Below are 21,568 nucleotides of genomic sequence, written 5' to 3' on the forward strand. Positions count from 1 at the left end.
TCTCTCTCTCTCTCTCTATATATATATATATATATATATATATATATATATATCTCACCTGCTGCTAACCTGGCTAGTAGCCCTTGGGCCTTGGCCTACAAACAGATCAGATGTCATTTCTCCGGAGAGCCTAGGCCGGGTTACAGGGGTACTTCCTGGCCCTGCCTAGAAGGGCAACTCACACTCAGTGTCCTGGGGAGAGGCTGGTCCCCAAACCCAGGTTCAAGCCCTCCCATTGGCCTCATTCCTATAGAAAGTGCCGCAGCTCACTGAGCTAATCCTCCGCCGGTACCCTCAGTTCTAGTCCCGGTTGGGGAGCCGGATTCTGTTCCGGTTGCTCCTCTTCTGATCCAGCTCTCTGCTGTGGCCCGGGAAGGCAGTGGAGGACAGCCCAAGTCCTTGGGCCCTGCACCTGCATGGAGGACGCACCTGGCTCTTGGCTTTGGATTGGCGCAGCACGCTGGTTGTAACGGCCATTTGGGGGTGAACCAACGGAAGGAAGACCTTTCTCTGTCTCTCTCATTGTCTAACTCTGCCAGTCAAAACAATAACAACAACAACAACGCACCTCAGCTCCAGAGGTGAAGCTCGTGTGCTGGTTCATCATCCCCTGCCCCATTTCCTACACAAACACTTGGTGCCAAGAGCAGGGCAGGACAGTTAACATAAATAGAGTCCCCAGTCCTGGTGGAGACCGCGATCCTCTGAGGTGCAGGCAAACAGGAAGCCCTCCTAGCTCTTCTTCTGGAAGCTCCTTCCTCTCTCAGGCTCTGGCCACACCTCCTATAGTCTTAGGACGGCTTCATGTGACCTGGCACTGTCTCCCTGGGGCCAGCACACCAACGGCCTCAGCAAGGGACTGTCATGGCAACCAGCGCACCTGCACCCCACACCACTCCCAATTATCAAGAAGGATCAAGAACCCTGGGGTCCCCAGGAGCCGTGCTGGCTCCCTGGCCTCTGGCAGACCCGAACGATACCAGCACTCATGCTGGGGGGCCTTTAAGAAAATCAGGCATCTGAGATTCCGCAGGAGGGGCCCCTCGGTCAACCCCCTTGCAAAGGCCTTTCACTGGTCAGAGCCAGCACACCCCTGCTGACTCCTGAATACGGCGGCCTGACCTCCAGTCCAGAATGTGCCGTCTATGCCGGATGCTCTCGGCTGACCGCACTTCCCGGCACTGCTCCTGCAGGGGCTGCCCGCTGCGAGGGAGCTGCAGGGCGTGCTGAGGCGAGGGCCAGGGTACTCCAGTGCCCCGCAAATGCGTGGGCCTGGCCCTGAGAGCCTTCCCTGTCCTGGAGTCCTCCAGGGACCCGAGGCTGCTTCCAGGAAGGCTCAGCTCTGGGCAGGGACACGGAGTCCACGCACAGCCAGGAGGAGATTCGAGGTGGGGTGGGTGGGGAGAATGGCTGGCAGGACCGCTGGTTCCCGCATCCTTGCCAGGCCTGGCAAACCAAGGCCCGGGCAGGAGTGTGAGGGCCTGGACCCAGCCCTGCAGCGCCCCTGCCAGGCCCCAAGCTCCGGGAAGTAGGGACCTCTGCAGTGAGCAGGCCCTGGCCTGACCTGCCCAGGTGTGGCAGAGCCACAGTCAGCTGCATGACCCCAAGGAAGAGCAGCTCTCTGAGGCCCGATGACCTTCCCCACCACAGCGGGCAGACCCGGGGCCCAGCAGGGAGCTGCGTGAGATAGCTGCGGGTCCCTGGGCGGCCTGGCTGTGGCCGCCATCTGTCCCTGCTGCCGGAGGGATGATCTAACAGCCTGGGCTGGGCCCCCGCCCACCAGGCTGATGACAGCGTCTTGGTGGGCAACAAAGCTGTTGGCGTTGGAGATAGTGCCCCGGGCGGCCCCTTCCCCTCCCACTCATGCTTCCCTTCCTGAGGTCTGATCCCCAGCAATCCCGTGGTTCAGTGCTCATAGCTGAGCCTCCCACAGTGACCTGGGGCAAGCACTCAGCCTGTGGTGGTCAGCCTGCTCCCTGGCACCCTCTGCTGTCATCTGAGAGGCTGAGAGGAGGCAGGTGCCAGCTTAACACAGCAGCACTGCACGACAGGAAGGAAGGCAGCTAAGCAGCTTCCGGTCCACACCGCAGGTGCATGTGGCCCTGAGGAAGCCTCAGTCCACCCTCAGGGACGCCAGGAGCAGAGAGCACAGCCCCTGTGCAAGTCCAACTCCACTCTCCCCGCCCCAGCCATCGGCACAGTGGCAAGCTCTTTCTTGAAAAGACTGATTTATTTATTTGAAAGGCAGAGTGACAGAGACAGACAGATCTTCCATTTTCCGGTTCACTCCCCAAATGCCTGCAACAGCTAGGCTGAAGCCAGGAAACAGGAACTCCCTCTGGGTTTCTCATATGGGTGGCAGGGGCCCAAGCACTTGGGCCATCTTCTGCTTTCTCCCCAGGCGCATTAACAGGGAGCTGGGTGGTAAGCAGAGTAGCCGGGACTCAAACCAGCACCCTGCTATGGGATGCTAGTGTCATGAATACCAGCTTAACCTTGTGCATCGCAACACCAGGCCCCAGAGCAAGCTCCCGAAAGCAGAGAGCAGACTTGCTGCCCGGCTGAGGCCTGCAGTGGCCCCAGCCACCCCTGAGCTCCAGGCCACGTGGGCTCCTCTCCTGCTGAGTCTTGGCGTGCACTGTCCCCTCTGCCTGGGCCGCCACCCCTCCAGGTGGCAAGGCTCTCATGCTCACCTTTCAGTGCGCACTGCCCCAGGCTCCCGGGGCTGCAGGAGCCTTGAGTCAGAGCTCATCTCTCATTCTCAGCTGTGTCCCCAGCACCGGGGAGGGGATACCGCAAGCATCAAGGAGCGAGTCTGAACAGAGGCTCTGCAGAGGTTGCTGGCCAGGCTCACACACCCATTGTTCAGGGAAGCAGTGGCCCTGGCCCACCCTGTGGGGTGGCAGCAAGCCTGGGTGCTGGGATGAGGGCAGAGCACCCCTTGCCCACCAGCCTGTCCTGCCTGCGGCCTGGGGTCCTGGGCCCGCCCCTGTCCTAGGCAGCTGCAGAGGTGAGCTCACTGCACGCTCTGGGCCTCCCTCCTGCTTCTATTCTGATCTCTCTCAGCAGCAGGCAGTCCAGTCCCTTCTCCCATCCAAATGAACACTGCCCATCCATCCCTGAAGTTTTCCAGCAAGGGCGGTTCTGGGGAATGGGGTTGGGACAAAGAGACCAGTGGCAGGACTGGCACTCCCTGTCCCGCCATTGCCTGGGTGAGGGGGAAGGGCTGCCTGGCCGGGGTTTCGGAGAGGGCACCAGGTCAGTCTTCAGGAAGCGGCCACTCACCCCTGGACCTTCCAGCCCCGTGCCCTCTGCCCAGGCAGAACCAGCCTGGACCAGTCTAGGAGGCTCTGAGAGGCCAACAGAGGAGGGAAAGTAAACAAGTGGTTCTTGGAAGCACCTGACCCCCCACCACACCTCCTGCCTGTCCCCAAGGGTGACTTCGAGCTCACAGCCGGCCTTGCCGCCCCAAGCGGTGGCAGCGGCAGCTCCCAGATTGCACTCTGATGCGGTCCCCCAGGGTCCACATGTGCACATTTAGAGCTGGCTGAGGGGAGGCCACGTTGACCAGAGAATGAAGCCCTGACGCTGGGGTTTCAGACACCGTGCCGTGGCTGGGGGAGGCTTTTCCAGCTCCCAGGTCACTTCTTCTGGCTGGCAGTGACCCCACTCTGTCATAGTGGGGCTCTGGCCAAGGACAGTGGGGCACCAGGGAGCCTGGTATGGCAGGTGGCAGGCGGCGGACACTCAAGCTCAGGTCCAGTGCACACTGGCTTGGCAAGGCCAGTCGCTGCACCCTGGCACTGCACCCCTCGGCACCATCCTGGGGCCAGGCCCGGCCCAGCCAATGGCTCCCTGCTACCTCTACTCCATCACTTAGCTAATCCACGCCAGAGTGAACAGGGCTGCGGTACGAGGCGTGGTCACAACAGCCAGGCGGGGCCGTGTCCTTGGGGAGCCCAGACAAGGTGCGGGGTGAATGTTGGTCTCAGCGGGGCTGTGTGGACATTGCTGGTTTTTGGCCCCCAGCACAGGCTGAGTCACATTTCAAGCAAGGACACCTCCAGGCTTGCAGCCTCACGAGTCAATCAACTCTCTTACTGTCAGTCTGGGTGCGGTTTCTGTCCTTGCAACTAAGAGCCCCAACAGAAGGCGGCTTTCTCTGCTGTGGGGAAAGCTGAGGACGGGACAAAGAGCTCTGTACACCTGGCACCTGGACAGAGAAGAGACAGGGCAGAGTCCTTGCCAGGCTGCCACACCCTGGCCTGCTGGGGACCCATAGTGCAAGGGGAGCCCTCCTGCCTTGCCTCGCCTGGCAGGGCCCAGCCCCTGGTGGTGGGCACCAGCACAGGAGCTGGCCAGGCCTTGGTTCCTGGAGGTCCCCCAGACCCACGCTCTTCCACTGGGGGTGTGCTTGTCCATGGTGGGAGCGGGGTTCTTTTTTTTTTTTTTAAGATTTTTATTTATTTATTTGACAGGTAGTTACAGACAGTGAGAGAGAGAGACAGAGAAAAGTCTTCCTTCCATTGGTTCACTCCCCAAATGGCCGCAACGGCTGGAACTATGCGGATCCAAAGCCAGGAACCAGGTGCTTCTTCCTGGTCTCCCGTATGGGTGCAGGGGCCCAAGCACTTGGGCCATCTTCTACTGCTCTCCTAGGCGATAGCAGAGAGCTGGACTGGAAGAGGAGCAACCAGGACTAGAACTGGCACCCATATGGGATGCTGGCACTGCAGGTGGAGGATTAACTTAATGTGCCATGGCACCGGCCCCAGATGTGGGGTTCTAAGGCTTTGGGTCTCCAGAAAAGAGTGGACCCTGACTCCTGTCCTGCCTTCTCTGCACCCTGAGCATCCCTAGGGTCCCTACATCCCAGGGTACCTGGGTCATCTAATTCAAGGGCTTGTCTGGCGCCTGGAGGGCTGAGAAATGGCACTTGTTCCCCAGATGCCTCCGTGTCTGGGGACTACTGAATGGAGAGGTGATTCCCTTAGTGCACAGAGAAGGATGTTGGCTCCGAGAATCCGAGGGAAGGAACCAGCCCCATCCTGCACCTCCTACCACAGGGCGGGGTCCTGGGGCAGCTCGGGAACTGCTGCTCCTAGGGCTTGGGCAGTGGAGCCGGCTTGCACCCCGGAGCTTTGCAGGCCTGCGTCAGCTGTGAAAGGCCGACCAGGAGACGCCCGAGGCGTAGAACTCCACGTGGCTGGGCCAGTCGCCGTCCCCGTTGCCCTCCTTGTCCTCCTCTGAGTCATCGTCATCGCCACTGGATGCCCCGTACAGGGCTCCGGCCCGCTGGGCCAGCTGTCCTGGGGATCCCCGGCCCTGCTCCTCCGCCTCCTCCTTCAGCTTCTGGGCGGCCAGCTCCCGGTAGCAAAGGCTGCACACGCGCAGGGGCTTGGGTGAGAGGCGCGGCAGCAGGAAGCGCTCGCGGGAGCACTCGGCGCAGACCACGAAGCCACACTTGCGGCAGTGGTGGCGCCGGGTGAGGGCCGAGAAGCGCGTGTGCGTGCAGCGCATGCAGATGTCCGTGGCCTTGTCGGGGATCCAGGGCGCCGCGTGCTCCGTGGTGGGCTGGCGGCCCGTGGCCAGCAGCTGCCGCCGCACACACTCTTCAATGTGGCTGATCCACTCCTGGCGCTCCGTGGTGGAGGCGGCCGACACCACGAAGGACTTCTTGGCCGTCTTGATCATCCAGCGGTTCTTGGCCTGCACGGTCTCTGGCAGCGGCTCCAGCGTGACCTCCTCCAGCGGGATGATGTGCTGGCTGCGGTACTTGCGCTTGTTGAGCACGATGCTGCCGTACACCAGGATGTCGTTGAAGAGGAAGAAGATGCGGGGTTTGGCCTTCTTGCGGCACTCCTTGGTCAGCACGCCCTCGCCCAGTAGCACGCGGCCCGGCAGGGCCAGCGGCTGCCCGGACGCCCCGAAGCAGCTCTCCACCGCCGCGATCCGCTGGCTGTTGATCTCCGTGTTCACCAAATGGTCCACCATGGCTGGGCTGCAGGAGGAGCAGACGAGGGGGCATCAGCTTGCCCAGGCATGGCCAGGGGTCAGAGCCACACGGCTCACCCCAGCCCCACAGCCCACTTATTACCCCATCAAGCGCCAGCATGCCCACCCAGCCGCCAACACCCACTACACCAGAAGCCGACCCTATACATGGAGTAAAGGAATTCCTGGGAGGCAAAGGGAGGCGCCCCCCGCCCCAACAAAGGGGAATGTGGAAGGCAGGAAGAGAGGGTGCCACTGAGCAGGCCACGCTGGGCATCAGAGACCCAATCCCCCAGGGGGCTAGGGAGACGAGGCAGAACATGCCTCAGTGCTGTCCAGCCAAGCAGCAGGGAAGCTGGGCCACTCAGCCTCCAACCCCTGTCAGCTGCTCCCTGGGGCATTGTGGGCCCACCTCTCGGCTGGAAGGATGCAGGTGCAGGTGCAGGGCAGTGTGTGCCGGGCAATGCAGGTGTCTGCAACCCCGACACCCCGACTCTCCCACCCACCACACTGAGCTGTCCCTTGCCGGCACACTAATCACTCCATGTTGGTGGCCTCAGACTGCACTCCAGGCTGCCCTCTGCTCTGTCCACACACTCCCTTTGAGCCCACCAGACTCAAGGCTCTGAAAACCACCTGAACGCTGTCAGCTCCCCAGCCCTGGCCCCTCCCCTGAGCCAGACGTTCGCCGCCCACCTGCTCATCCAGTACGTTCCACAGACTCAACACTGAACCCGGCTTTCCCTCAAACCTGCTCCTCTCAGCTTCTCTTCTCCATCACTAGTTCCAGGCCCAAACCTAGGGCTCACCCTGCTGATTTCTTTCCTAATTTCCAGCACTCAACCACCCATGCACCATCACCTTCAACTCCCAAGTCCAGCCGAGCCACCTGCTCTCAGCACACAACTCCACCGCCATCTCATGAGCAAAGGGCCTCTGTGTCTCGCCTGAAACAGACCACCCCACGCCATCCGTGCCTGTGACCGTCTCTCGGTCCCTGTCCCTTTCAGAAAGCCCAGCTCAGCCAGCTGCTCGCCCCACCCAGAAGGGTCGGCCTACTATGGTCTGACTGTCCCATGTGGCGCACAGTCTGCTTTTATAAATAAAGTTTTACTGGGGCCAGCGCCATGGCTTAACAGGCTAATCCTCCGTCTTGCGGCACTGGCACACGAGGTTCTAGTCCCGGTTGGGGCACCGGATTCTATCCTGGTTGCCCCTCTTCCAGGCCAGCTCTCTGCTATGGCCCGGGAGTGCAGTGGAGGATGGCCCAAGTGCTTGGGCCCTGCACCCGCATGGGAGACCAGGAGAAGCACCTGGCTCCTGGCTTCAGATCAGCGAGATGCGCTGGCCGCAACGGCCATTGGAGGGTGAACCAACGGCAAAAAGGAGGACCTTTCTCTCTGTCTCTCTCTCTCTCACCATCCACTCTGCCTGTCCAAAAAAAAAGTTTTATTGGAACACAGCCACACTCATTCACTTATCATTGTCTGTGGCTGCTTTCACCCTGCAATGCAGAACTGAGTGGCGGGGACCCCAAACCATATGGTACTTGTCAGGACCTGGTATTTTTGTTTTTTAAAGATTTATTTATCTGAAAGGCAGTTAAACACATACACACAGAGAAAGAGAGAGAGAGAGAGAGAGAGAGACCTTCCATCCACTGGTTCACGCCCCAAATGGTCCCAATGGCCAGGTCTGGGCAAGGCTGAAGCCAGGAGCCTAGAATTCCATCCCTGTCTCCCATGTGCGTGCACGGGCCACAAGCACTTGAGCCATCTTCTGCTGCTTTCCCTGGCACATTAGCAGGGAACTGGATCAGAAGTGGAGAAGCCAGGGCTGGAACTGTGCATATATGGGAGGTTGGCATCACAGGTGGTGGCTTCATCCATTGTGCCACATGCTGGTCCTGGGGCCAAGCATTTTCTTGTCTATTATTATTTGCTGGTTGCCTTTTATTTCCCCACTTAACTCTGAGCTCCTTGAGAACAGAAGGCTCTGCTTGTTTATTCTCTATCACCAATTCTTTTTTTTAAGATTTATTTATTTATTTGAAAGGCAAAGTTACAGAAAGGGAGAGACAGAAAGAGAGATCTTCATCTGCTGGTTCACTTCCCAAATGGCCACAACAGCCAGGGTTGGACCAGGCTGAAGCCAGGAGCTAGGAACTCTATCTGGGTCTCTTACGTGGGTGGCAGGGACCCACTTGGGCCATCTGCTGCTGCCTTTCCAGGCACATTAGCAGGAAGCTGGAAGGGAGGTGGAGTGGCCAGTACTCCAACCTAACTGGCACTCTGATACGGGATACCAGCATTGCAAACTATGGCTGGACATGCTGTGCCTGCTCTGAGTGCCAGGCATGCAACAGGTCTTCATACGCAAGCTCCCAAGGGCCTGCCATGCATGCATGACTCAGCTTTTACCTGCACAAAGGAAGTGGGTGAGAGCTAACCTCTCCACCCGCACATGTGCACACGTGTTCAGGCACACACAGCACGCCTCTGACCGAGCTGGTCACACGCACAGTCTCTGGGTCACCACGCCGCAGTCTGTACACTCTGTAAATCATGCTGTCGGCTGGCAGCCACAGCGGGGCCTCACTGGAGGGGCTGAGTGCGTTGCACAACAGAGACACTGAGCCCCTCGAGGCACACAGCAATGCTTCATCAGGTCACAAGGAGCCCTGAGAAGGGCAGCCTGGGGCACCTTCTGTAAGAACCACTGCTTCGGGGCTGCTGGGAGAGATGGTACTGCAGACTTCTGGATTATCAGTGACAGCCCTGGGCTGCTGCCGCCACTACTGATCTCCAGGCCCCAGGCTGATGCACAGTCTGGCAAAACCAGAACTGTGTCCCCTACAGTCCATCCCTTCCAGTCCCACTGGGCCGTGCTGGGACCCTGGGATGGTTTGGGGGACTCCACCATGGAGAAGCTCAGTGTATGGCAGACACAACTGAAGCACCTGGGAGCAGGGGGAAAGGGGACAGAACCAGGGTCACTTGCTAGTGGAGAACAGGGGTCAGAATGGAGCAGCCACAAATGCTGAGCAGGAAAAAGCACCTGCTGAACCTTGTGCCACCATTTATGCAGAAATAACACAACGGCACCAGCACTGTGGCATAGAGGGTAAAGCTGCCACCCGCAGTGCTGGCATCTCATATGGGCGCCGGTTCAAGTCCTGGCTGTTCCACTTCTGATCCAGCTCCCTGCTATGCACCTGGGAAAGCAGAGGAGGATGGCTCAAGTCCTTGAGTCCCTGCCACCCCCGTGAGTCCTGGGCTCCCAGCTTCAGCTCGGCCCAGCCTCAGATGTCGTGGACATTTTGGGAATGAACCAGCAGACAGAAGATCACGCTTTCTGCCTTTCAAATTAAAAAAAAAAAAAAAAAAAAAAAAAACAGAGAAAGGAGGCAGCAAATGCATGAAGCCTAAAACTGAATTCTGGGAAGTGTGACCACAAGCTTCCTTCTTTCTAATTCTAAAGTTCTCAAAAGAACAAAATCGCAGGACTGAGTCTGGGCTCGGTTCTGGGTTCTGTCACTGTTGATGTGGAACAGATCTCACTATGGGACACCTGGCTGGGCCTGGCGAGGAGACTGCACAGCATGGTGCCTGGGCACCCCCAGCTGACACAGGCGCTCTGAGGAGGGCAGGCCACGTGTCCCTCCGGCACACCTGTGTGTGGAAGACAGATCTGGCTGCTGGCAGAGCTGGACGCAAACCCCACCCTGCAGGAGCACAGTGAAGCTGAGGGGCTCCGTGCTCAGACAGCAGGCGGCTGGCTCCAGGCCTGTGGGGCTGGGGGAGCTCTGAGTCCAGTTTGTCCAGGTCCACCTCCGATAGGTGCCCCCAGGTAGACAGAAGTACTGAGCAGTGCCCAGGAAGGGAGAGCCGTGGGCAGGGGCACTGCACCCACAGGGGGCCCAGCCAGCAGAAGGGAGAGCCTCCAACATGGTCTCCAGGGCCCTCAGAGGGGGTCACGCTGCTCTGCCCCCACCGACACCCCTGCTCTAGACCCTCAGGGCCACTGTCCGGCTGCTGGTGGCAAAACATGGATCAGGAAGGCAAAGGGCTTCCGGAGGAAAGCGGAGGGGTCTGGGCTGGGAGCTGGCCTTGCACACTGAGGGCTCCTGGGCCCCCTTTGCTCTGGAGCCTTCATAGGATCCCCGATTGGGCAGGGGCCCCGGCAGACAACATCCACTTACTGTCCAGCCCTTTACACAAAAGGTTTGCTGACCTCCGAGCTGCATCCCTGGGTGCTGTAAAATGCTTACTGGCTGGGGCCAGCGCTGTGGCACAGTGGGCAAACCCACGGCCTACAGTGCTGGCATCCCACATGGGCATGCCCACTGGAGACTCAGCTCCTCCACTTCTGATACAGCCCCCTGCTAATGCACTTGGAAAAAGAAGTGGAAGATGGCCCAAGTGCCCATGTGGGAGAACTAGAAGAAGCTCCTGGCATAGGTCTGGCACAGCCATGGTGGTTGAAGCCACTTGGGGAGTGAACCAGTGGATGGAGATCTCTCTCTGTCTCTCCCTCTCTATAACTGTGCCTTTCAAATAAATAAATAAATCTTAAAAAAAAAAAAGATTCATGTCATTCTCTTTTGAAGGACCTACATGCCATTAACCTAGTTGATTTTCTCCAGCTATTAACTGGATTATTATATTATATATTATATATATTATAATACATATATTATATTATATTTTTATATTTCAAAAATGCACTGTTCACATACTCAAAATGAAGCATACTCTTAAATGCACTTTAGTTTGGACTCCATTTTAAATGTTAGTATCATTACATCCTCCCCTCCCCTCCCCCCAGTATCTTGCATTGTATTTCTTTTTTCTACTCTAAAAAGACACAGTGAATTTCTCACCTAAAAGCCACCTGCAGTACCACAGAGCACAGCGCCAAGGAGAGAAAATTCTCTACGTTCATCTGTTTTCAGAGGAGAGTCCGACTCTGAGGTCACACAGGCATGGCCTCAGACCTGCAGGGCCGAGTCTGGGACTCTAAAAATGGTGTTTGGGGGGTGGCGCTGTGGTGTAGAGGTGTAAGGTTGTCACAAAACACACCAAACACCGGAGTAAGGGACAGGGTTTATTGGGGGAAACCCGACAGATAGGAGGGGGTGAAGAAGGAAAGAGAGAGCTGGAGAGCATAAGAGAGAGGAGAGAGATCAGGAGACGGAGAGAAAGAGACAGAGAGAGAGCCACGTGGTCAGGAACAGGTCCTCTTAAAACTTTGCCAGGGGGCAGGCAGGGAAGTAGGAGCAGCGAATCCCATTAGGATGGGGGTGGAGCTGACACTGGTGGTTGGGCCATGGGGCCACCTGGCTTCCAGCAATGGTGGCAGGGGCTAGAGCCTAGGATGCTGTCAGGATGTAGACTGCACCATAGATAAGACTGTGCTATTTTTCTAACAGCAGGTAAAGCCACTGCCTGCGATGCTGGCATCCCATATGGGCGCCAGTTCTAGTCCCAGCTGCTCCACTTCAAATTCAGCTCCCTGCTCATGTACCTGGCCAGGCAGCAGAAAATGGCCCATGTGTTTGGTTCCTGCCACCCACTTGGGAAACTGGGATGGACTTTTGGCTCTGGTCTGGCCCAGCCCCTACCGTTGTGACTATTTGGGGAGTGAACCAGCAGAAGGAAGATCTATTTCTCTCTCTGCCTCTGCCTCTCTGTAATTCTGCCTTTCAAATAAAATAAATCTTAGATGGAAAAAAAAAAAAAAAGCTTAATGCTCAACAGCTACTGCAGGGACACACCCAGAGAAGCCCCAGGGCTCTGTTCCAGTGGGACATTGCTCTCAGTGAGGGATGTACCTGGCCAAGGCCACAGAGGACGTCAGAATCCCAGGGGTGGCTCAGCAGTCGGGACTTTCCCTGAGCTTTGTGACTGGGCTCCCCCTTCCATGCAGGGACCTCAGCTCCAACCAGGCCCACATGCTTCAACCCTGCCTTTATCTTCAAACATTTCCCAAGTCCTACCATGTGCTAGACACCGTGCTAAGCACTGGGTTACAGCAGGCAGCCAGCAACAGGCCCACTGCACTTCTGATACGGGAGCCAGATTGGCAGTAGCTTCTGACAACCAGGAAGAAAAGAAAAGTTGATCTCCCTGGGGCTGGCATTGTGGCGCAGCAGGTAAAGCCGCTGCCTGCAGTGCCGGCATCCCACGGGGGCGTGGATTTGAGACCTGACTGCTCCATTCCCGATCCAGCTCCCTGCTTATGTGCCCGGGAAAGCAGCAGAAGTTGGCCAAAGTGTCTGGGCCCCTGCATCCACATGGGAGACCCGCAAGAAGCTCCTGGCTTTTGGGGGAGTGAACCAACAAATGGAAGATCTCTCACTGTGTCTGTCCCTCTTTCTCTGTAACTCTACCTTTCAAATAGATACAATAAATCTTTAAAATAAAAAAAAAAGAAAGAAAGAAAGAAAGGTTGATGTCCCTGAGGCTGGCGCAGGATGATGGCCAGGGAAGGCCTTAGGAGGAAGTGACCTCACCCCAACTTGAACACCGTGAAGGGGTCAGCCATGCAAACATGTGGTTTCGGGGTGTTGATGGGGTGCTCTGGCCCTCAGGACCTGCACAAGGTAGAATAAATGAAGTGCAGGCCACACAGGAAGGAGTGAGGAGGCAAGGGGGGGGGGTAAGGTCACGGGGACAGCACAGGCCAGGCTGCAGGCCCACAGGCCAAGGTGACACCCTGAGTTTTCTGCAAGTGCGGTGCCTTCTCCCAGGGGCTCCCCGCAGCTTTGTCTGGCCCTGAGCTTCCTGGAAGGCCCTCGTAGTAAGACCAGCAACAGAGAAAATAAAACAGAAGTGCCATTCACTGAGCGCCGCCGCCGGCTCGTCTGGCACTGTGTGAAGCACATGACCTGTGTTAGCTCATTTAATCCTCACAAAAGTCCCTGCTGGGGAAGGTGCTTCCACCACCGCCACCACCAGCGCCAAGGTCCCTGCTCTGAAATGACCACGAACTGCTGAAGCCCCATCTCTACCTTATTTTATTTTTAAAAACATATTTATTTGAAAGGGAGAATTAGAGAGAGAGAAAGGGAGACAGAGAGAGAAAGAGAGATCTTCCATCCGCTGGCTCACTCCCTGATGGCCATAATGACCAGAGCTGAGCCGGGCAAAAACAGGAGGCGGGAGCTTCTTCCGGGTCTCCCAAGTGGGGGCAGGGGCCCAAGCACTCGGTCCTCTCCCGCTGCTTTCCCAGGAGCATTAGAGGGAGCCGGGTCAGCAGTACAGCAGCCTGGCAGGCACTGCAGGAGGCAGCCTTACGTGCTCTGCCACAACAGTTGCCCCTGAAGGCTGATCCCAACCAAAGAGAATCAGAAATCCTCCTGTCCAGAGGGTTAGCTCCTCTCCAAACACTCCCCGCCCAGGGTGGCCAGGGTGGCCAGGGCAGCCGCCCCCCCACCTTCGCTGGGCTGCCCCACCCCTCCCCGCCCCAGGCCACAGGGGCCCCTTCCCTCCTTGGGGCAGGCAGGTCCCTTAGCTCAGCAGGGCTGCCTGCCGCCTGTGTGTTGGCAGCCCTGAGGGCTGACGTGAGCAGGGTGAACTCAGTCACCTCTCATCTGACACGGAGCCCGGTGGGAGTCGTGGCCAGCTGCAGAGGCCGACCCCAGCCTCCCCCTGGCCTCTGACCCCAGCCTCCCCCTGGCCTCTGACCCCAGCTCGGGTAGTGAAATAACAGCTTTGTCTGTGGATTCCAAGGAGTCTCTGCCTAGGGCTGTGAGGATCGGGTTTCAGAGCGCCCGGGAAAGTCCGTTTTTCCCTCCTGTTTCAGGGAGAGAGAAAAGGAGGGCGATTCCACGCACCTCTCGGTGCAACAGTCTCGGTGCATCCCGATAATCAAGCCCCACCTGTCTCCTTGGACGGCTCCCACCCAGAGCCACAAACCACCGCTTTGGCGCCAGGCGGCTCCTACGTAAGAACCAGCCAGGGCAGCGATCGCGTGGAAAGTCCGCCTCCAGCCGACAGGGACCGGGGAGCGAGGCCCCGACTGCAGCAGGCGGCCACGACTCCCCGACACGTCGCCGCACCCCCGTAGGCATCACCCTGGGGACCGGCCTCGCCCCTGAGCACCCCCACCCCCACCCGCTGGCTCCCGCACTCCCCAGAGCCCCTGCAGTCCCCACCCTGCCTGCAGGCAGTGCGCGTCCTCAGCGCTTCTCCTCCCGTCCAAGTCCAGGACGCCGCGCCCGCGCAGCCCGGGAGCCGCCTGGACGGGGCGGCCCAGGGGTTCAGGGAGGTAGGGGCTGCCAGGCAGGACTCCCGCCCGGCCCGCCAGCCGCGGCCGGTCCCGGGGGCTGAGGAAGCGCTTACCTTCTCCGCGCGGCGCCCGCGCCCGGCCAGCCAGCAAGCAGCCCAGCCCGCGAGCCAGCACTCGGCCGCGGCGTCCCGCTGGCCGGCCTCAGCCAATCCCCGCGCCGCCCACGCCGCCCGACGGCCGCCTCGGCCAATCGGAGCCCTGGAGCGCAGGGGGCGGGGCCGCCTCGGTTCCCGAGAAATGCGCGCTGGCGGAGCGGCCGAGGGGCTCGGTCAGCGGTCAGCGCCTCTGGGCGCTGGGCTGGGCGGGGCTTGCTCGGCATCCCTCGCGGGGGCGCTCCCCAGTTGGACCCCACCCCTCCTCCAGCCGCCTTTTAATGCCGCCCCCGCCCCTCGCCTTCGGCTGCTCTGGCCGTGAGGGCCGGAGTTAAAGGCTCTTACCCCTGCCCGGGGGCGTCCCCGCTGTTGACAGACCCGTCACCCCTCCACTGAAGCCCCGGGGCGTTAATCACCTCCATATTGGAAATCAGCGGCGCTTTAGTTTGTATTTTAGACTTTTCGTAGTTCAAACTTACACTGAAGGAAAGAAAATAGTTTGGGGGGCCCAGCCCCGGGCTCCTCCTGCGCCTCCTGCCCCCTACGCCCCTCGGAGTGAAGTCCACAGCCCTCGGGCCCCGGGAGGCCTCAGTCCAAGCCCTCCCATCCCACTGGCTTCTTCCTGTTCCTCAAAACGTCAAGGCCGTCCCCACCCCTGGGCCTTTGCACTTTCCCTGCCTCCCCTCAGAGTGTCATCTCAGAGAGGCTTTCCTGGCCGCCCACAGTGGCTCCCTGCCCCACCCCGCCCCTCTCAACCTCACCCTTGTGCATGTCCCTTCCGCCAGGCTGTGAGCCCCACGCGGGGCTCGGCTGCTCTGTCCATTCCTTATCTGTGGATCAACACTTGTCCATCTTACAGATGCCAGTAGGAAGAGCCCCTGCCCTTCGAAGAGGGGCTGACCCCTGCCAGGGCAGTGCCTGCTGGGCTAGGCCCAGCCCTTGGGCCTCCTGCTCACCTCTGGCCTGGCCCCAGGGCCTCTGTGCTGTACACAGACCTTCGGGTCAGCCTCATGGGTCTGGGTGTATTAATTTCTCCTCCAGGCTCTTGTCTTGCACCCAGAAAAGCATTCTGAGTGCAGACACGTATAAGTGCAAGAAGTGCGGTCAGTCTTTATTCAAAACGTGAGAAAGTGAACACACACACACACACACGAGCATGGGTTGCCCCACACAGAGAAATACCCACCATGAGTGGACAGTGGGCCAGGAGATTGCCCCAAAGGAGGAGGATGAGGGAAGGGAGAGAGAGAGAGAGGCACCTGGCAGCCCCTCCAGCCGGGGTCTGTGACAAAAGACCCTCCCAGTTGTTGGCCTCTTTTATGAGGAGGGGGGTGGTGTCTCTCCACATGGAGCTTAGTATCCGTGTTTTCACGGCATAGTCCCCCTTAGGTCCTGGATGAAGCAGCTGCATCCTGGAAAGGCGCATTTTGATTGACAGGCTGGAGGATAGTGGCACCCGGGGGCTTGCAGCTACCTAACTACCTGCCTGCCTATTGCCATCAGTCTCAAGCCCTGGCCCCAAGCGCTGCTGGAAGGCCTGAGCCCTGCTCCCCTGGGTGGTTCGGGTGAGGCTGTGTGGTGGAGCCCTGCCAGGGAGGTGCCATGGAGCCATGGGGTGGGCTGAGAAGGGAAGGGGGTGGGGGGAGGGAGGAGGGAAAAGGCCAAGAGAAAGAGGAAGGGTGCAGGTGACCAGCAAGTTGAGAGGGCCACCGGCTGTGGCCTCAGAGAGTCCTTGTCCCCTCCCATCTCCCATTAACCTCCTGGGAGAGGTCAGTGTCCAGCAGGGACCACAGCCTGGTAGGGAGCCTCTGAGCCAAATTTGACCTCTCTGATGTGTCTTTTGGCCTCGCCAAGTATTTCAACATTTAAATACGTCGTTGTGTGAGACTCTGTGGAAGATCAGAATCTCCAGCTCTGGTTACATCAGCATGCTCGAGAACGTGGGCCCTTGTGCCCACCAGGAGCTGTCCTTTCTGTTCTGCCATCCCCAGTGGTCCCCACCGCCCTCTGGACTTCCCCCATGGCCTGCTCTACCCACGCTTGGACCGCCGGTTAAAGGAACATTTGCACTTAGGAAGGACCAGGTCCAGACTCCCAGGGGCTGAGGCGTATAACCCGGGAGCTCAGTTGGGTCCTTGCGACACCGGGACATGCTGTTCCAGGTGTGCACACTGCTTGTCGCTGGCGGGTGGAAGGAGGCTTCAGGCTGAGCTCCAGGGTTGCCCCGGGGCCCAGATCCCTCACCCGCAGGGCAAGGGCTGCATGGGCTTCTTAGGGAGGGTGGGTCCTGCCTGGGGAGTGCAGTTGGCCATGAGATTTGGGAGAAAGCTGGTCCCCTGGGAGGTCAGGGCCGGCCTGTTTATGGTGGCATCCTAGCACCTAACACTGTTCCTGGCACAGAGCAGTCTCAGGAAAGGGACTCTGGGAAACCGGAGGGAGGACGCACACCTGTTGGTCCTGGCGTCGGGAGACCCCCTCCTAGCCTTGCTTGGCTGCTGGTCCGGGGTCCACCATGGCCTTGGTCTCCTCATCTCTCCTGCTCAGACATTCTCAGGGCGTGAGTGGAGTCTGGGAAAACCCCCAAGCCAGTGCAGAGTCTGCTGTCCAGCTGCGTGCTCCTAGCAGCAGCGAGGAGACTGGGCGGAGGGCCCCACTCCTCCAAAACAGAGGAAAAACTCGTGACTCAGGGGAGGGCAGAGGCTGAGTCAGCCAAGCCACAAGCCATGGAAAAATGAGGCTTCCTTGAGGTTTTTTTCTGCTGCTCGGCTAACAAGGAGAAGCTGCCGCCCAGACGGCAGGAACTAAGCAGGGTTTCAGGAAGCTTCTCCAGAGATTCTGGCAGGCCCCTCTGTGGAAAAGGCCAGGGATTGTTCTTGGATCGCTTGCTAAGTTCTGTGTGCCAAGCAGTTCGTGCGAAACACTGAGGCTATCTTATCTCTCCTCACACTGCACCTGTTATGCCCGTTCCTGGTTTAAGAAACTGACATAGACACCAAAGTATGCAGGAGAGAGGAAATCAATGGCATAAAATAGTATCAATTGGTAAATCTAGGTCAGGGTCAGCCAGAGTTTTCTTTAAAGGGCCAAATAGTAAGTTTTTGGGACCCGACAGTCAGGACCTCTGTGGCACCCGCCCAGCTCTGCCGTGGTGAAGCAAGAGCAGCCATTGGCGAGACATAAACAGTGGGTAAGCTGCTTTTAAGAACACCCGTATTTGATTTCCATGTGTTATGAAACATTCTTCTTTTTCAAGTTTTTTTTTTTTCCCATCCCCTTCAAAATGTGAAAACCATTCTTAGCTCACAGATCAGACAAAAACAGCCCACAGGATGCAGTTTGCCAGTCTGGATCTCTGGCTGTTCACTGCACTCTGCTTGCAACTCTTTGGTCAGTTTAAAAACTTTCCAAACAAAATGTTTTCAAAAAAGAAAAAAAAAGAAAGAAAGAAAAGGAACAGAGCTTCTCTTGTTTATAATGGGGAGGTCCTGAAGTGGACTCCACATATATCCGCTTCCCAAACAACTCCACTCTGCTTCCTTCTTTTTTTATTAAAATTTATTTTTTAAAAGATTATTTATTTATTTGAAAGTCAGAGTTACACACAGAGAGAGGGAGAGGGAGAGAGAGAGAGAGTGAGCGAGAGAGGGAGAGAAGTCATCCATCCGCTGGTTCACTCCCTATTTGGCCTCAATGGCTGGAGCTGCGCCGATCTGAAGCCAGGAGCCAGAAGATTCTTCCTGGTCTCCCACGGGGGTGCAGGGGCCCAAGGACTTGGGCCGTCCTCCACTGTTTTCCCAGGCCATAGAAGAGAGCCGATCTGAAGTGGAGCAGCTGGGACTCAAATCAGTGCCCACGTGGGATACCGGCACCGCAGGCGGCGGCTTTACCTGCTACGCTACAGCACCGGCCCCTCCACTCTGCTTTCTGTGTCAAGAGTGTGCACAAGACGCAGAGTCACAGAGCTGTGGAAACGTGAGACGCTTTGGCAGGGTCTCCACTGCTGTGGTGAGGAACATTCGCTCTAAAGAAAGAAACCCTAACCTGTTTGGAAAACTGTGGTTTTCTCTCTCTTTTTTTTTTTTAAATGATTTATTTATTCATTTGAAAGTCAGAGAGAGGAGAAGCAGAGAGAGAGAGAGAGAGAGAGAGAGAGAGAGAGTGTGTGTGTGCGTTCCTCGATCCGATGGTTCACTCCCCAATTGGCCGCAACAGCCGGAGCTGCACCAATCTGAAGCCAGGACCCAGGAGCTTCTTCTGGGTCTCTCACGCAGGTGCAGGGGCCCAAGGACTTGGGCCATCTTCCACTGCTTTCCCAGGCTGCAGCAGAGAGCTGGATCGGAAGTGGAGCAGCCAGGTCTCGAACCAGCGCCCATGAAAACTGTGATTTTCAGAGAACCCCTTGTGGGCTGGATTCCTGCAATGGTATTGGATCTGAACGTGAGACTGGACCCACACTGCACTCTACTAAACACCACGCTGCAGGGACAACCCCCACCCCCACCCCAGTGTCAATATTCACGCCTTTCCCTGTGCTTCTGCCCCGTGTTTATCATTCCATCTGTTTGCACATCCTCCTCATGTTTGCAGGCATTGTTGTCCCAGCTTCCCATCCTGGATTTTCCCCATGAGGCTCCAGCTAGGTCAAAGGGGGGAGAAAAAAAATGAAATAAAAACAGAAAGACTGCCCTTTGATAAATGCTTCGGATGGGTGGAGCAAATACTGTGCACAAATATAACCTTCAGCTAGTTTTTCAGGTAAAATTCCTGTTTGACAGAGTTCCATCTGGGTCACTCATTCATTCAACAAGTGGCTTGTTGCCACCGCCCGAGTGTTGGATGCACTGGCTCTGCCCTTGGGGGCAGACACATGAGCATGATTTATCCCCAAGGAGTGAGGGCTGCTCACCTACCTGGGGCAGAGGAAGGAGCCCCCCAGCTGAGAAGTGTCTTCGCTGGATAACACACCTTGGAGAGCCACTTTGGCACTGGGGAGTCAGCCAACCTCTCACCTGCTGCTTTAAAGGCAGGGACAGGAATTTTCAGGGCCAGGGACAAGCAGGTGCACACATGGTGTAGAAGGCCAGGGGAAGCTCTCTGCATGAGGCATGGGGCCAGGGTGGCCGGGAAAGGCTTCAAAGGAAGGAAGGGCAGGTTTTTAAATTTAAATTATTGATTGAGCTTCCTGGCGTTGCCCACATTTTTGCCATTATCCCCCAAGTTTTCATAAATCCATGCTCCTGCTGGTGGGAGTGTAAATAGTCGCAGTCACCCTCCATGGAAAGTGCTGTGATGTCATCTTTCACATTAGAGGATGCACAGAGACCTCTGCCCAGCTGGTGCACGGCCAGGAGTTTATCCCATGGATAAACATTCCATGGGTGTTCATGTACTGTGCAAAAGGCCCTGTGCACACATTCACTCATCACAGCTTCAGTAGGGAAAGATGGGGGACAACCCCACATACCTCTGATGAGAGTGGGTAAACGCATTACAGCACATCAGACAGTAGAACAGCTTAGCACAAGTAAAGGCAAGGAGGCAGGCCTGGATGTCCTGAGCTGGAAGGATTTCCAGGATAGTGAATGAAAAAAAGCAAGGTGCATGACGGTTTATAAATGTGACTGTGTGTGTGTAAAATATTGTTGGCAGAATTCCCAAGAAACTGGCCACAGTGGTTCCCCAGGTAGGAGAAACGGCTGGCTCTGACATGCGGGAGGGAGACACACAGGCATGCATGCCTGTGTCTAGTCCCCTCTCATGTTAAATAAAATTGACCCATGTAAGCAATAAGATACTGTAGAAATGATGACTTCCAAGGGTAGGTCATAAAAGACATGCAGCTTCTGCCTGGCTCTCTCGGGTCACTCACTCTGGGGGAGGCCAGCTGCTTGGTCATGAGGATGGACAAGTAGTCCTACAGAGGGGCCCATGCAGTGTGAAACAGAGGCCTCCTGCCAATAGCCTGCACCAACTGCCAGCTGTGGGAGGAGCCCAGGAAGGCCCGGAGGCCACTGCAGCCCAGGCCAGCAACTTAACTGTAACCTCATGAGAAACCTTGAGGCAGAGCCAACCACAGAAGCCACGTGCTGTCACACACGGCTATTGTTCCAAGCGTCTACATTTAGAGGTGACTTGCTACACAGCAACAGGTGGATTTTGTACTGTTTGCATTTGAACATCTCCAATATGCTCCTGCTAATATTAACCCTAACAGTAACCCGAGGTGTGCTGGTGTGATGGATGGCTTGGGAATGTTGCAGTTAGCTCAATGTGAAGTGGCGAGATGGGACCAAGTGCAGGCTCCACCATGGTACCCAGAGAACGAAGAGCAGAATGACTTCCACGTATGTGTGTTGGGGATCTGTGCAGGCACTGAACGGCCCTTAGTTGCAAAGACCTCAAATGAGCTGCCTGCAGGCCCCATAGACCTTTTCTAAATTGATGCCAGGATTGGTTAAATGGTAAATATTGACAAGATCAAGTACCAGTCAAGATATACGGAGCACTCATACAATGCCAGAGGAAATAAAATTGGTGCGACTACTTCAGAAAACCACTTGGCAGTGTCTGTTAAAGCTCCATATACATGATCTTATGGCCCCGAAATTCTACCTAGGAGAAGAAATCCAAGAAAAATGAGGACATATGTTCACCAAAGTATTTGTGCAAGATAGTTCATCAAACATTTATTTACAGTAGCTCTAAGGTGAGTGCAACCTAATGTCCATCAATAGTGTAAGGAGTAAATAGTGCATCTTTATGCAATCAACCAATTTTCAGTGATAAAAAAGAATGCTATTGGGGCTGGTACTATGGTATAGCAGGTAAAGCCGCTGCCTGCACCACTGGCATCCCATAGGGGAATTGATTCAAGTCCAGGCTGCTCCACTTCTGACCCATCTCCCTGCTAATGTGCCTAGAAAATCAGTGGAGGATGGCCCAAGTGCTTGGGCCCCTGTATCCGTGTGGGAGACCTGGATGAAGCTCTGGGCTCCTGGCTTCAGCCTGACCCGGCTCCAGTCATTGTGGCCATTTGGGGAGTGAACCAATGGATGGAAGACCTCTCTCTCTCTCTCTCTCCCACTCTCCCATGCTCTCTCTCTGCCTCTCATTCTCTGTAACTCTTTCAAATAAACAAATCAATTTATAAATCTTTTTCTTTAAAAAAGAGTGTTACTACACAAAACATC

General features: G+C 56.8%; 1 protein-coding gene across 5 annotated transcripts; it reads right to left on the reverse strand.

Annotated features, from left to right (window-relative positions):
* Positions 1-63: 63 nt before the first annotated feature.
* Positions 64-16,936, reverse strand: PLEKHF1 (pleckstrin homology and FYVE domain containing 1). Of its 5 annotated transcripts, none has more exons than XM_062176683.1 (2): positions 16,827-16,936; positions 64-6,001 (listed from the first exon to the last, which is right to left on the reverse strand). In XM_062176683.1, exons 1-2 carry the CDS (start codon positions 16,907-16,909, stop codon positions 5,155-5,157), a joined length of 930 nt encoding a protein of 309 aa, XP_062032667.1. In that variant the 5' UTR covers positions 16,910-16,936; the 3' UTR covers positions 64-5,154. The 5 variants fall into 5 exon arrangements, with proteins under 5 accessions (XP_062032667.1, XP_062032668.1, XP_062032671.1 ...); XM_062176684.1 differs by lacking the exon at positions 16,827-16,936 and adding an exon at positions 14,340-14,404; XM_062176687.1 differs by lacking the exon at positions 16,827-16,936 and adding an exon at positions 14,153-14,170.
* Positions 16,937-21,568: the final 4,632 nt, after the last annotated feature.

Source organism: Lepus europaeus, chromosome 19, assembly GCF_033115175.1.
Source record: "Lepus europaeus isolate LE1 chromosome 19, mLepTim1.pri, whole genome shotgun sequence".
Classification (NCBI taxonomy): domain Eukaryota; kingdom Metazoa; phylum Chordata; class Mammalia; order Lagomorpha; family Leporidae; genus Lepus; species Lepus europaeus.

Excerpts from the sequence above, each read along its gene's own strand:
- PLEKHF1 (XM_062176683.1), bottom strand. The coding sequence starts at position 16,909 with ATGAGGAGACCAAGGCCATGGTGGACCCCGGACCAGCAGCCAAGCAAG. Across the intron at positions 6,002-16,826 it reads CCCGACGCCAGGACCAACAG|CCCAGCCATGGTGGACCATT; the intron begins GTGTGCGTCCTC and ends CTCCTCCTGCAG.